Source organism: Sciurus vulgaris, assembly GCF_902686455.1.
Source record: "Sciurus vulgaris genome assembly, chromosome: 9".
Taxonomy (NCBI): domain Eukaryota; kingdom Metazoa; phylum Chordata; class Mammalia; order Rodentia; family Sciuridae; genus Sciurus; species Sciurus vulgaris.
Window position 1 is genome coordinate 113709869 of NC_136469.1, and position 16212 is coordinate 113726080.

Sequence of the window (16212 nt, forward strand, 5' to 3'; positions counted from 1 at the left end):
TTTTGAGACAGGTTCTCACTAAGTTGCCTAGGACCTTGCTAAATTGGTGGGACTGGCCTCCAACTTGTGATCTTCCTGCCTCAGTCTCCCATGTCCCTAGGATTACAGGTGTGTGCCACCATGCCCAGTTTAACAGAGAATTTTAAAAAGACCTATAGCATGAAGGTACAGTTTAGTGGTGGAGACTTGCCTAGTATGCACAAGGCCCTGCGGTTGATCCCCTGCAATGGAGTAGTCCAGGTGAAAATCAAACTGCCAAATGATTAGAGCTAGAAATAGGGTAGACAGATCTTTAAGGAAATTAGCTATGAATAGGGAGGGAAGAAACCAACAGAAGTTTTCTAGAAAGGAGACAGGGAAGTGGGACATGATTGCAGGGAACAAAAAAAATGGGTGGTAATAAATTGAGGTGGGGTGTCCAAAAGGAAGAGTGGATGGGATCCTAAGGATAGATAAAGGGAAGGAAGGAGAATAAAAATAATTTCCAAGACTGGTGTTAAAAAGTTGAGAAAGTTTCATCTAATGGCTTTTATTTCTGTATGACAAATGAACAAGATCTTTGCTGGTAGGTGAAGGTGGTAGAATCATAAATATGAGTGGGAAAAAGAAAATAGCTGCTGTAGACAGGTGCAATGGTGCACACCTGTAATCCCAGTGACTTGGGAGGCTGAGACAGGAGGGTCACCAAGTTCAAGGCAAACTTTGGCAATTTAGGGAGACACTGCCTGAATTTTTTTTAATTAATAATAAGAAAAGGGCTTCAGATATAGCCTAGTGGTCGAGGGTTCCTGGGTTCAGTCCCCAGTACCAAGGAAGGAAGGGAAGGAGAAAGGGAGGAAGAAAGATAAAAATTGAAATTAGCAACATGAAGAGTAGCTGGTTGGCATCAAGTACAAAGATTTAAAAATCTTGAATTTATAATTAAACTTCTCAGATGCATAATTTTTCTCTAGTAGTTAAACATTCTGGATGTAGATACCAAGAAACCAAACACTTGAATTGTTTCAGTTTTTGAATTTTAAGGAAAGTATACCAATAGGAAAATTGTAAGGAAGTTAAGACTGTTTTGAAGAGTGGTTATAATGTTGACTCATGTAATATAAACCAGAAAGGAAATAATGAAGAGAAGATGCAGGAATAGAGAGCCAGAAGAATTAGAGTTGGGAAATTAGCAAGGCCAAGAGCTTGGAGGTTCCCATGAGGTCAAAGACCAGGGTTTTAATAATAGAGTTATCTGAAGGAAAACTGAAAAGGAAGTATCCAGAAAGTGGAATATTGGGGTCTATGACTTCACTGGTAGACTAGTTCTAAAGATTGGCAAGATCTAGCAATGTCTGAGGAATAAGTGCTTTAAGCAAAGATGAAATATATCAGAAATAATTCATTTAAGGAATTAGAAAAATAAAGTGTTGGATAGGTAACCCAGAAAAATGGCAGTACCTAAAAATGGAGCTTAGGAAAACACTAATCCAGAAACTATATAAATGCAAGAATCATAGATGACATTGAGAAGGAAAGGAGAGATGTAGCCAAATGATCCAAGCTTCTTAGGAAAATGTAACACAAACAGAATATCTGGAATCAGCACTTGGGAAAACAGAAGCTGAACCCACCCTCCAACCCGAAGTATGCAACATCTAGCAGAATAAGTGGATGTAACTTCAGGGAATTGCAGAACAAGCATTGGTGGGAGTAGCTGAAGTGGAGCTTGGTTTCAGCTGTGATAAAATGCTGAAGTGAACATTCATTGAAATTTGTTTTCTATGGAAAGTACATTTCATAAAGCTCAATGAAAAAAACTTTGAAAGGAGAAGAAATTAGCTTTGTGGGATAAGGAAAGAAGCACAGCATTACAGGAATCCAGAGGATGGGTTAAGGTTAGCAGTTACATTTAATGTATTGTTTTTTATCCTTCATTAACATACTTCTTTCCAGTTGATTCAGTGAGTAAAGTCTATGTTTTGATAGTACACATTTATGTTTTACATATATATTTATATTTAAAACCTTACTGCAAGGTTTTTTGTTAAAACTATTCAAAGAAGTGAGTCTGGTATTTTGGTATAATAATGCTTCCTCACATTGTCTCCTAAAACTGAGAGTAATTCTAATATAATAGTTCTGTCTAAAGGGATCAAAGAGTCTTCAAATTAATAGAAACTCAGGATTCTGAACCAAAGAATTGATGATTTCAGTGTTCACATAAACAAATAGAATTCCTTAGATTTACAGAATGCGTGAGTTCTGTGTTACGCTTCTTTGTCCAGCACATAGTTGCTCAGATGACTTGTTATAGTTATGTTACATTTTTGTTGAAAGCATAAAATTAGACCTGGTTTTAGTCTTAGTTTGCTCTCCCCCACCCTTTTTTTTTCCTTTTAATCTCTGTGGTGTTAAGGGACATTACACCCAGAAAAACCTTTTGAGAGGTTCTTTATCTATAAAATGGATTTTTTACATATTCTTTTGCATATTCATTTGAGTACCAAATGAGGGAATTATAAAGTGCTTAACTTGATGTCCAACAGATAGTAAGAACTTATTAAATATTAACTGATTGTTATTCTTCTTACATTTATTGTCTTTCCTATTCTCCTTTGAGTTTTCCAGAATTGAAGCAGCCATCTAGATCTAACTAGAGTTAACTATTTGCCAGAGTTAATAAGTATTATGAAAGATACCAACATTCATTTAAACCATTAAGCTAATATCTTAAAATATTTACATGGAATATATGCAAAGTTCACATAGAATATCATCAAATCTTTCTCCTATTGATGGAGGAAAGCAGTAGTCCTACCTATAAATCATCCTGGCAACTTTAAAAAAAAAAAAAAAAAATTGAAGGGGACTGAAGCCAGGGGCACTCTACCTATATTCCCAGTCCGTTTTATTTTGAAACAGATTCTCCATAAATTACCAAAATTATCAAATTTGCCGTCCTGCCCCAGGCTTCCAAGTTGCAGGAATTACAGGTATGCACCACTGCACCCAGCTCTTGCCAGTAATTTATTAGAAACAAGTTCTGGCCAGGCTCAGTGATGCATGCCTGTAATCTCAGCGACTCTGAAGGCTGAGGCAGGAGGATCACAAATTCAGAGCCAGCTTAATCAACTCAGTGAGACTCTGTCTCTAAATAAAACCAAAAGGCTGGGGATGTGACTCGGTGGTTAGGTGCCTCTGGGTTTAATCCCCAGTATCCAAAAAAAAAAAAAAAAGTTAAATAAATAAATAAGTAAGTACGTAAGTAAATACATAAATAAAATACAAGCTCTGCTCCCAGATTGGTCAATTTAAGTTCCCTGATTTAGGGTTCACTTTTACTATGTTGTGTTCATATGCTTTATGCATTATGAGTGTATAGTAACAAGTTCAAAACAACAAAAATGGTTTAAGATGTAACTTTAGGTTTAAGAGGTAACTGTTTAGCTGAGTGGCTTATGACCACACACACCAGCCTCCTACTACCTACAATTCAGACTTGCATCTCAGCAGAATTAGATACCAATTATAGACCTACATAGCTTAGTCAGTATGCCAAAACTCTGCCAGGTCCTGGTTTGCACATCATTTTCAGTGTTAGACATGTTATATGATCTAAATGTTTACTGAATAGTTTTATGTGCCTCATGCAGCTGTCAGAATTTCTCATATTATGTTTTCATTTTTAATATATTATTTTGTGGTTTATTTTCTACTTGAATATAACAGACTAATATACTACTATTAGTAGAGTTTTCTTTTTTTTTTTTTTTTTAATTTGATTGCATTCTGACAACAGACCTTCCCAATAAGATATTTATTTCATTAAACAAAAGCATCTACATTTTGTCTCCTTGATATTTTACCATTTAGGTGCCTGTGGTTCATGCTTGAAGTTTTAATGACAAAGAATGAAAATAATAGCCATGCCTTTATGAAGAAGATGGCAGAGAACATCAAGCTAACCAGGGATGCCCAGTCTCCAGATGAATCCAAGACAAATGAAGTAAGATGACTGTTAGACCAGAGGATATTAAAATGTCACAGAAAAATATATCAACTCACTCCCTTTTCCTGATCATTACATAATTTTAATTGCTGAGTATTCGTTAAAATATATTCAGGATCAGTTTTTATTGATTTTATCACAATTCAATTTTGTTATTTGGGGTTTTTGAGGGTTTCTGTTTGGTTGATTGGTTGGCTGATTTTTTTGGCTGTTTGCGTTTTTTCACAGTGCTGGGGATTGAACCAAATGCCTTGTGCATGCCAGCCAAGCACTCTACCACTGAGCTACAGCCCCAGCCCTATTTTGGGATTTTTAGACTCAAAAAATACATAAAAAATCTTCAAAACAAAAGGATACAAATTAATACAATTTGGACTGAGAATGTAGCTCAATGATAGAGCCATTGCCTCGCATACTCTGAGCTCTAGGTTGGATCCGCAGCACCATTGCCGGTAGGAGGGATCCAAAATTTATAACTGTACTGTCTTATGTTCTTCTATCAAGAGTTACAGACAAATGGATATGCTGTTATATGCTTTCTTTGATCTGACTTGTCTTTTCTACTTCATACTTGGCATTCATGTTAAATTAAGGTACGGGTGTTTTTGTTTTTTGTTTTCTTTATCAGGAGGAAGCTATGCTGAACAGAAATAGGAAATATTCAAGGAATAAATAACCATATATTCTGGGCTGGGGATATAGCTCAGTTGCTAGAGTGCTTGCCTTGCAAGCACAAGGCCCTGGGTTCAATCCCCAGCACCACCAAAAAAAAAAAAAAAAAAAAAAACCCACATATTCTCTTTATAACTCTTATGTATTTTGTGGAAATGGTACTTTTAATTATTATGTAATCATGAAAATTATGTAAAAATCTTTCATTATTTTCTTCCCTAGAAACTTTATACAGTGTGTGATGTGGCTCTGTGCGTTATAAATAGTAAAAGTGCTTTGTGCAATGCAGATTCACCAAAGGACCCAGTCCTCCCAATGAAATTTTTTACACAACCTGAAAAGGTAATTTTTTATTTGCCTCATTTTTCTATCATACTAAAATGATTTAAATATAAATTACATCAACCTTAGTGGCAAATGTTAGATAATCTTGAGTACAAAGTTAAAAAAAAAAAAAAAAAAAAAAAAACCTCTATGTTTATTGAAGAATGGGATATTTTCTTTACACCCCTGCACAACATCATTCTCACCTAAGCAGGAGTACAATCAAGTTTTTTATTGTTCTTATGACCCTTCTGGATATTTCTAGTTGGAAAAAGTGTTCAGATTTTTAAAATTATTTTGATCTAATTTTATTTAAATGCTATTAATGTTTTTAGACAATAAAATATTTGATATGCTGTCAATATAAATATATCCACATATGAAATAAAATATTAGAGTTGATGGAATTGGTCTTGGCAGTTGATAGACCTGGATTCTCATCAATCATTTCTGACCTGAAGGATAAGTTTTAACTCCTCTGAGGCTTAATTCTTTCATGTCTATAATGTGGGTATAAATAATATATATGAAGAGTTGATAGTATTTTCTATTTGAAGAGTTTATCACAGTAAGCATTCAATAAATTCTACTTTTAATTGATTACACATAATACATTTATTCTGCTCCTAGGAAATTGTTTCCACATCAGTGAATCTTCTAGATAACCCATGCTCTTTGAGTGTTCCTAGGTATTTTGAAATTTAAAAACTTTTTTAAAAATGTCTTATTTATTCCATGCTTCTATGTGATATTTTGATGTTTGTTTAATGGTTTTAAGAAACAAAGTATGTTTAATTAAGGTGACAATGTCTAGGTCATGAATGGAGATAGATAAACATAAATATAATTGTTATTGCAGTGTATAATGTCTGAAAAGTTTTGTTTGGATAATAAAAAGACATGTTCAATTTGATAGGCTTTTGGTTTTCATTTTTTTTTTTTTATAGGACTTCTGTAATGACAAGAGTTATATTTCAGAAGAGACAAGAGTACTTCTGTTAACAGGAAAGGTATTAAATATATATATTCATATAAATATACTGTCTGTGTGTGTGCTTATTCTGCTGCATGTCCTCTGTATTTTATAGTTCCTTAGGTATCTTATGGGTTTGTAGCATCTGATGGTCAGAATTTCTTCTGCCATGTATTACTCTCCTGAATTGCCACCATGTGTTCTCAGTGATGATAAGCTTCATATTAATTTATTTATAATCTAAAATGCAGATTTTATTAAGAAATAGGATAATAAACTTACATGTATAAGATAAAGTTCAGTGGTAAATTGCCGTGGGTTTAATCCCGAGTATTGGGGGGGAAAAAAGAGAATTTTGAATACTAGTGAGTTAAATAATGTTTCATAAAACTAATGTGATGAATCCTAAAAAACTTTAAAAATTTAATTCTTGTTAGTTTCTAAAGGTATTCCATATATTCAGTAGTTTGTTTATAAAACATTTTGTTAAATATTTCAATGTTTATGGGCTACTTATTTTGATTAAGCAGTAAGAACCAGGTATAACGGTACATGCCTGTAATCCTAGCTACCTGGGAGACTGAGTTGGAAGCATCGCTTGATCCCAGGAGTTCAGGAACAGCCTGGGCAACATGGAATGAGCTCATCACATTAAAAAAACAAACAAACAAAAAACCACACAGTGCTGGGCATATAGCTCAGCAATAGAGCACTTGCCTCGCATTTATGAATCCCTGAGTTCCATTTCAAGCACCGTGGAGAAGAAAAAAAAAAGGCAACATTAAGCTGTAAGGAATAACAAATATTGCTTAATTGTTAAGTAGAGGTGATGCTTATAACTTTTTTATTAATACAGCCAAACACGTTTTTACAGAATTTTCATTTCTAATAAATTTAGGGCTTAACCTTCCAAGGTAACAACAATAATTCTTTGGCTTAAGCTAAAGAATATCTTTTACCTGCTTCTGAATTTATATGTATCCCTTTTACTACAATATAAAATAATCTGTGTATGTGTGTGATTTTTCAGCCAAAGCCCACTGGAGTACTGGGTACAGTAAACAAGCCTTTATCAGCAACAGGAAGGAAACCCTATGTTAGAAGCACTGGCACTGAGACCGGAAGCAATATTAATGTAAATTCAGAACTGAATCCCTCAACTGGAAATCGATCAAGGCAAATTTTTTCTCTGTTTTTGTTTTCTCACTCGCTGCTTGGTTTATCTTTTAATTTATTCCTAAAGCATTCTATCATAAAATAGACTTCTACTTTTAGAAATGTTTTAGTACAAAATAGTTCTGATGAATTGTACATGGTTTGTTGGTTTAGGGAGGGTTTGGGGTGGTTTGTGGTGCTGGGGAATGTGCAGGGTCTTGTGTGTTCAAAGCAAGCTACACCCCCAGCCCATGTTTAGTATTTTTTAATGAGTAGAATCAAGAATGGAGTGTACATTTGGAAATAATTTAGTATTCTAAGTACATAGAAAAGTTAAAGGAAAGCACTGGGAATTCAGTGTTAGAGCACTTGCCTAGCATGTGCAAGGCCCTGGATTCAATCCCCAGTACCACCACAAGATTAAAAAAACAGAAAACACAAGTATTTGTAATATAACTCTTTTACATGGAAGTGTTTGCTTTATATGCCTAAGAAAATTCAACAAAAAGCCATAAAAATATAACTATTAAATAACTGGGAATACTTTTTAAAATCTCTAATTGGTGTAATGTCATTAATGTAATGTTCACATAACATTTTCCACATAATTAATATGTCATATTTGCTTTGTTAATCACTACATAAAAAATTTTCTCCTTGACCCTACTGTTACAACCCTAAACATTGAGTTTTTTAAACATTGTATTCTTATCCATTAAGGTTAAGGATAAACTCAACTAGTAATGCTTAAACCACTTTTAGCAATGAAATTCCCAAATATAAAATGAATTAACATGGAGCAGCTGTGGTTTAAAGAGAAGACAGGGATTCAAACACTTCTACATGGGCTTTTCTCCTTACAGTCCCTCTCTTGTAGAACATTAAGAATACTGGAAATTACTCTACTTATACTATGACTTATAGTTTGGTTTTTGTTTTAGGGTTTCTTACCCACACAAGATAAGATTTAGAATAATTGTGTTATTTTGTTTCTTGACGATTAAGCTTTGTCAGGTAGTTTTAGGCAGTGATTTCTGCCTAAGATTATTAAATGGAAATTAGTCATATGATATTTATAGTCTAATTACAGAAGATCTGAATCTTGCAATCATTTCATTACTTGTTTAGGTTTCTAAACCAGGCAAAGCCTTTTCCTTATTGGTAGAGTGTAAGAGTGGACTTTGTGTATATGTGGTGAAATAAAGAAGCCTTGGTTTATTTATTTTTTTCACTAGGGAACAGAGTTCAGAGGCTACAGAAACTGGAATTAGTGAAAATGAAGAGAACCCTGTGAGAATTATTTCTGTAACACCTGTAAAAAACATCGATCCAGTAAAAAATAAGGTAGTGTTTTTTAGTTTGTTTGTTTTTTGTTTTTAACTTATCTTTCTGTTTGTTTGTCTATATTTCTACCTATCTATCTATCTTGGGGAGCTGGGAATTGAACCTAGGACCTCACACATACTAGGCAAGCACTCTACCACTGAACTATACCCCTAGTCCCTGTTCACATTTAACAAGTGGATTTTTCCTATGAAGAAGGTTCTTAGGATTTTGTGGTCAGGGTCAGAATTTCAACAGCCAATAGCTAAATGTCCGTACCACATTTTATACAAGTGTTTTTCACTCCCCGTAATATTTAGTGCTTCTGTTCCCCAGAAGTGATTCTGCCTACATCTCCCTACTTCATTTTATAAGAGTTTATGTGTGGTCACCTATGATAGTATCCTTCTGCCACACTACCCCTTCCACACCTTGAAAGAACAGGAGTGAGAGTTTTTGAGATTTTATTTTCAGAAGTTCATTTATTCATGCCCAGAGGTCAGCACTCTGTTTTGTTTATATTGTACTCCTCAAAGTTAAGTTTTTGTAGTTTAGCATTTATAAGTATGCTTGAGTTTTTATTTAACAGCCACATTCTTTATTGTTGAACTTTAAACCATGGCACCCAGTTTTATTAACAATTTTTTGGCAGAAGAAAAAGGAGTGTAAGATAATGGTAGGAGCATCAGATCCAATTTTTGAATCCAGACTGCAACTTACTGGCTCTGTTTTAACTTGGACAGATTGCTTAACTTCCATAAGCTTCATTCAGCTGTAAAGTGAGGTTAATAACTTTTCTTAGTACAAGTGGCTTAAGTTACTATTAAGTGTTTCTTTTCCAAAGAATTATATTTTTGACATACTTACCTTTTATTCCCTAGTGTGTATTTATTGTAGTCATCAAATGTTTTAAGTATTACTCTCAGGTATATAAAATACAGTTATTCCAAAATAACTGAATTTTTCCTATCTAATCTCTCATGTGAATGAACGGATTACTCTATAAGGGTGCATTTTAATCTCTCACTATCCAAATTTTTGCTACCTGTTATCTGAAATACAGTATATTACTGGATTTAGGTAACAACAGGGCACCTCTCACTGTCAAAATTCTTAGAATCCAGGAACCAGTACTTTGGAATATTATTGGGTCCTCATAAAGAATTAAGTAGATTTGCTATAAATAAGATACAAAAATACACAATGTCACAGTCATTGAATTACATATACTGAGAGTGCATATTAAGAAGTGGTACAAACCAGGGACTGTAGCACATGCCTGTAATCCCAGAGATTGAGAGCCTGGGGCAGAAAGATCACAAGTTTGAGGCCAGCCAGGAAAACTTAGACCCTGTCACAAAATAAAATTTAAGAAGGGCAAAAGGATAGGGGGGATGTAGCTCAGTGGGGAAGCTGGCATGTGTGAGAACATGGGTTTGATCCCCAGTTCGACAAAATGTAAGGACTAAAATTTCTTGCTAACCAATTTCTCAGAGACTGATGTATAAACTAGTGTATTAGCTTCTTTGTATGGAAATTATTCAGCAAATTGCATGTGTATATTTACAAATCAGTATATTCTCTCCTATTATTTACTCTATGAGGGATATTGAAAAATGAAGGATAAATAAGGGAGGTAATTAAAAGAACCAAGACACATATATCCCAGGATTCAGGTAAGTGATACTGCCACATGTTGTACCTGAGACAACTGCTTTCCTCTTCATTTGGCTTTACTTGAGCTCTTTTTACATATGAACATAATCATCATAAATGTGTAAGTGTGATCAGTGTATGATTTTAATGTTTTCTTTTAAGCATTTTAATTTGTACTATGTCCTTTTTCCTCCTCAGTTTTTTATCATTTTCATCTGGGTATACACCTATACTTTGTCTTATTTTGCTACTACAAAAAATGTCTCAGTGAACTTTTTCTTTTGTTTGTGGGAGTTTGGGAGGATTCTGGGGATTGAACTCAGGAGTACTTCACCACTGAGCTACATCCCCATTCCTTTTTATTTTTTTATTTTTGAGACAGGATTTTGGTAGGTTGCTAACACTAGTTTCAAACTTGTGATTCTCTCATCTCAGCCTCCCAAATTTCTGGGATTATAAGCACACAACACCATACCAGCTCAAAGAATACTCTTTATACATTCATGCAACACATTCTTCCTGGTGCTTTTATTTCCATGGGTCAAAGGATAACAATATTATAGATTTGAGACATTTCCATGTTGATTCTCTGAAAGAATGAAACACTTGACATTTGTGTCAACAGGGTAAGAGAGTATTTTTTTTCTCTACAAACCTACCAACAGTTTTAAAGTTCTTTTTACTTTTTTCAATCTAAGTATCAACACTCATACCCCACTATTAATTTAATTTGCATTTCTCTGACTGCAAGTGTGTTTGTTGAATATTTGAATGCCCTTCTGTAAATTGCCTATTGATATTTTGCCCATTTTTAAATTGAACTCAAGTTCTAATGCTGTAGTAGTTTTACCTTCCAGTTAGTATTCTTCCTTTCAATACAATAACCATACAGTAGCCAATGTGGTTTTATTAAAATGCAGTTTCGGTTATGGATTACTTTCTTTGGCACTGGGAAAAAAAATCACATTTTTGCATATCCTATAAAGCATTCATTCATAAAGCAGTCCATGCCTGCTTCTCCTACCTTATCGTGAACCACACTGGCATCACTTCTTATGGTCAGAATTCCTTAAATCTACAAAACTTTGTCTCTTCAGGTACTTTATGCTATCTCCTCTGTCTAGAATTCTTCACTTTTCATATGCTAGGGTTCTGCTTTCATGTTTTTAAATAATAATATGCTGAAAAGGACTGGTTAAAAATTGATGTGTGATATTTAAAATAAAAATTACTCATCTGCCACACTTGCATACCTGAGGTCAGGAACCATATCAATCTTGTCCCCCAATCTATGTCCAGCAGCCACCACATGTAAAATCATTTAAATGAATAGTTCCTACTTCAAGTTTAATAGTAATAGTGCTTTGTTGTGGAGCTGGGGCTGGGGCTCAGTTGTAGAGCCCTTACCTATCATGTGCAAGGACCTGGATTCTATCCCTAGCACTGCAAAAAGGAAAAAAAAAAAAAAGTGCCATATTGTTTTGTCTAGGAACCATCTTTTTTTTCAAGATTACTTTGCATATCTGTTCTCGGGCGCACTGTGTATTTCACTAATCCTGTGGGCCACCTTACACTGGTCCTTACATTCTCTTAGAGTTCTCTTAATCCATTCTCTACAAGGCTTAACATTAGTGTAAACACTGGAATAAATAGTGATTTGTAGATCTTCTCACTTAAATAGTTAAAATCGTAAGTTTTCTTCTAACATGACAATTTATAATATTTTTCCCATCACTTCTTGGCATTTTGGCTAAGATGAAGCATAATAATTTCCTCCAGTCATTCTGGAATGATTTTTCTGGGGAAAATGAAAATTAATTGGAAAGATACAGTGTAATTTTTTTGGATGATAGTGTTCCTATTTCCCTTTAATCAATTAGAATTATATCAGTCAAATTATAACTGATGGGCTAAGGCTATAGCTCAGTGGCAGAGCGCTTGCCTTCGTGTGAGGCACTGGGTTCGATTTTTAGCAGTGCATAAATAAAATAAAGGCATGCAACAAACAAATTATAAATGGTTCCTAAATATCATTTATGTAGGTATTGTGTCACTTTCATTCTGAAAACCATTGTTCATTCTTCTTTTTTATTATCGTTTTTATTTTTTGGTGCTAGGGATCAAACCCAGAGCCTCACGCAATTCCAGGCAACTGCTTTACCACTGAGCCACATCCCCAGCCCAAACCATTGTTTATCCTAAAATCCATTATATATGTTATGGTAAAATGAGATTCTCTTACTTTGAACAATTTTAAATGACTTAATGCTGAACTAAAAAGAGGGAAAAGAAAATACATAGCAAAAAACAGGTTGATGTTTTTTGCTGTAATAACACAAAAGTTATAATGGAGTTAGAAATTAAAGAACTTCATATTGGTGTGCTGGGGCTGTGGCTCAGTGGTAGAGTACTTGCCGTGTACATGTGAGGCACTGGGTTCGATTCTCAGCACCACATAAATTAAAGGTCCATCGACAATTAAAAAAATACTTTTAAAAAAACCTCATATCACTGAACTATAAATATTGTTAAACAAGATACAAAATAAGAAAATACTCCTTTGAAAAGTGATAAATTTAGAGCATGCCATCATTGAAAAAGAGTTTATTATAGTAAAACCAAATAGGTGTTCTTTCTTGTGTACTGCCTATGCATTTTATTAAACATTTACTGAGCACATAATGTGTGCCAACCACCAAAGTAGGTACCAGGCATAGTCCTCCTCCTCAAAGAACTTACTTTCCAAATGAGATGTAAGCAGTTCACTAGGAGCCGTGGAATCCCAACTCCTTTTAAATATTCTTTTCTATTACCAGTCATTGATATTTAAGGAATTTGTGTTTACAGAATTGTTTTGTACTCTTTTAGGAAATAAATTCTGATCAGGCTACCCAGGGCAATATCAGCAGTGACCGAGGAAAGAAAAGAACAGTAACAGCAGCTGGTGCAGAGAATATCCAACAAAAAGCAGATGAGAAAGTAGATGAATCAGGGCCACCTGCCCCTTCCAAACCCAGGAGAGGACGTCGACCCAAGTCTGAATCTCAGGGCAATGCAACCAAAAATGATGATATAAATAAACCCACAAGTAAGGGAAGGAAAAGAGCTGCAGTCAGTCAAGAGAGCCCTGGGGGTTTGGAAGCAGGTAATGCCAAAGCACCCAAACTGCAAGATGTAGCCAAAAAGGCGGGACCAACGGAGAGACAGATTGATTTACAAAGGTAACATACACCATTCTTGCCTACCTTAGAATAAATTCTTAGTATGTGTCAGTCACCCCAAACAACTGAATATTTAGGAATGAAAACTGCATTTGATTTTGCTCAAAAATTATAATGGCATTTATTCTCATCTCATAATCTTTACTTTTAAGGCACTGATTTGAAGAAAGATCTCCTTTTCTTTTTCCCTTTGGTTAACTTTTACTTAACCAGGAATCAGAATCTCATTCCCTGTAGGAAAATGGGATTCTAGCTAACCTGTTAATTGAACTAACTTATATTTTCCTCCTGGTTTTTGTTTGTATTTAGTATACTCTAAAATGTTATTTGTTTACCTAGCCCAGAAGACAGATCTTATTTTCCTATTTATAATTTCATTTTGTCATAATTTCCAGTAGTTTTTCTCACATATCATTCTTGAAAGTTTGGATTAAAAAATTATTTCAGTTAAATAGATCTTATCATTATAAGCAATAGGACTGGTAGCAGCACTTGATACTAGAAAGCAAAAGCTTTTTCATTGGTGTTTTTTTATTAACAACTATAGAAAGGAAATCATTTTGGTTTGGTTTGTATCTGTCTACATCTTTTCTAACTCTGTATTCTTCTACTGTCCCCAAGGTAAAAAGAAAACTCTTCTACAAAGTGAGAAAATGAAGGCCAAACAGAAGCAGGCTCCAGCTTCTTCAAAAACTTGGATTCAGACTGTCCCTGCACAGAAAAAGAAGTTCACTTCAGAACACACACTTTCTGCCTTGAAAACCGAAAGAAACTATGACTTCCTTTTCACATGACCACAGTCCTATGATGGAAATGTACAGCAGAAACTCGAGAGAGGCTAAAAGCAACTCTGTTCTCCCTCCCCCCAGACTTTTCCTGTGAAAAGTCAATAATTAAGCAAATTGCTTAACATTTGGTTCCAGTTCCTGCATATCTGGAGTTTAAACGCGTAATACACCATTAATTTCCATGCTGCATTTTTTATTTTAAAGAGAGTAACAAGATGTCCTTACACTGACACTGAAAATTCATCCATTCTAGAGCCATGAATTCCCATGTTACACAAGAAAGAAATAGAAGTCTACTGAATTAATTTTTTTTTAGAAGAAAAGAGATCAAATATTTCTTTGTTTTTCCTTTTGGAAACTTTTATGTATAATTCTTTCTGCCTGTCTACTTTTCTGCAAAAATGAGATGTACAGATTTCAGTTCCCTGCTATGAAAAGTGATGTGGTGGCAATTTTATAAATGTTGCTTTCTGATTTTTATCAGAGTGAGAAAATAATTAAAATTATTATTGATTTGCAAGTAGTAAACACTTCATATTTTGATTTCCCCTCCATTTTAGTTTAATATAATTTGCAATAAATGTACATATTGTTTGTTTCATAAAGCATATCACTTTAAAATGGTTTTTACTCCTGTGATTATGTTGGAATATTTGGAATTTTAAAGGAGTAAAGACTGTCCAGCATTTGGTTTTATAATGTTTGTCACCAGATTTTTATTATTGATGTAAAAAAAAAAAAGTCAATTTTTTAAAATAGTTGGCCTTTGGCAGCTTTGTAAGGAAAATGGGAGGTGTTTAGGATTACTATCAGTTTTCAGCATTGTGCTATTGGGAAATAAGTGTTTTTGTCTGCTGTTCTGGGCTCAGTTTTTATCTTTATTTTAGGGATAAATGTTGCATCAATATATTGTTTCTTGGCATTGTTCAGCATAGGTAATGTGTACACTTTTTGTGTACACATAATCATATTTAAGTTTTTTGCATAAAATAAATGCTTCTAGATGTCATGGCAGTCTTTTTTAATCTTTTTATATTATGCTTTATTGTGAATTTTTTATGTGAAAGGGCTAAAGTCATAAACCAAGAACATGATTTCAGTCAACTCTCCATTATCTATAAAATAGCAACTGTGCTTAGTTTGTGGTAATCATAAACTTACAAACAAAGTAATGAAGGCATGCTGATTCAGGAGGACTTTGAAATTCATCCTTTCTATGCTCAGAGTTACATTCTGCCCCCACTGAACACTTAGACTCATCCCCAAAGCCCTAGAAGAAAGTGCTTTTTCCTTACACATACCTAGCATGGGTTGGCAGAAATAAGCAACATTTGCCTTATACCTTGGTCTTAAACTATAGTCTACATAGGATGTAAAACAAACAATGAAATTGTCCAAAAAAAAGGGAAGACTATTAAGAACGAAATTTGATGGTAGTAAATGTCACTAATGTTCTCATAGATAATCCAGAGTTGGCTGTTACTGAGTGAAAGATGGGTAATTCTTTTCAGTATGCATATACATACACACATTTAAGTATTAGATGGTTAGGGAACAATGGATACCAATGACACAAAACAGTATCTTCTAAAAGTGCAGAGAAGTTCTATTCTTTCTTCCTTTTGCCTCTTCATAACCCTTTAGGAAGTATAAAATTTTGTCTCCAACATGCTGAAAAAGAATATCTATGCATAGTCAGTAAAGTCCCTCAAGCATTCAGTGGGTGTGTTCTATTTAGAAAGTTTAAAGTTCTCTTAGCATCAGACACCTTAATTCCTTTTTGTTTTGTTTTGAGGTGCTGAGGATCCAACCAAGAGTCTCACACATGCTAGGCCAGTGCTCTAACACTGAGCCACAACCCTTAACCTTGACACCTTGATTCTTAAGAGCTCTAGTTTGCCAGGTGTGGTGGTACACATCTCTAATCCCAGCGTCTGGGGAGGGTGAGGCAGAAGGATCACAAGTTCAAAGCCAGCCTTGGTAATTCAGTGAGACCCTATCTCAAAATGAAAAAGAAAAAGGGCTGAGAGATGTGGCTCGGTGGTTAAGCACCTCTGGGTTCAATCCCCAGAAAAGAGCTCTTAATTTGTCACCAACAGAAAGTATATT

General features: G+C 34.5%; 1 protein-coding gene across 4 annotated transcripts in view; it reads left to right on the forward strand.

Annotated features, from left to right (window-relative positions):
* The window catches only part of PDS5A (PDS5 cohesin associated factor A), a 142941-nt gene extending 127392 nt beyond the window's left edge, over positions 1-15549 (forward strand). For all 4 annotated transcript variants that reach the window (XM_079152786.1, XM_079152789.1, XM_079152787.1 and 1 more), the window contains 7 exons: positions 3856-3988; positions 4886-5005; positions 5935-5997; positions 6991-7136; positions 8351-8459; positions 12963-13315; positions 13937-15549. In XM_079152786.1, coding sequence (XP_079008912.1) covers positions 3856-3988; positions 4886-5005; positions 5935-5997; positions 6991-7136; positions 8351-8459; positions 12963-13315; positions 13937-13940 — 928 coding nt within the window. In that variant the 3' untranslated portion in view covers positions 13941-15549. The remainder of the gene's footprint in view (positions 1-3855; positions 3989-4885; positions 5006-5934; positions 5998-6990; positions 7137-8350; positions 8460-12962; positions 13316-13936) is intronic.
* Positions 15550-16212: the final 663 nt, after the last annotated feature.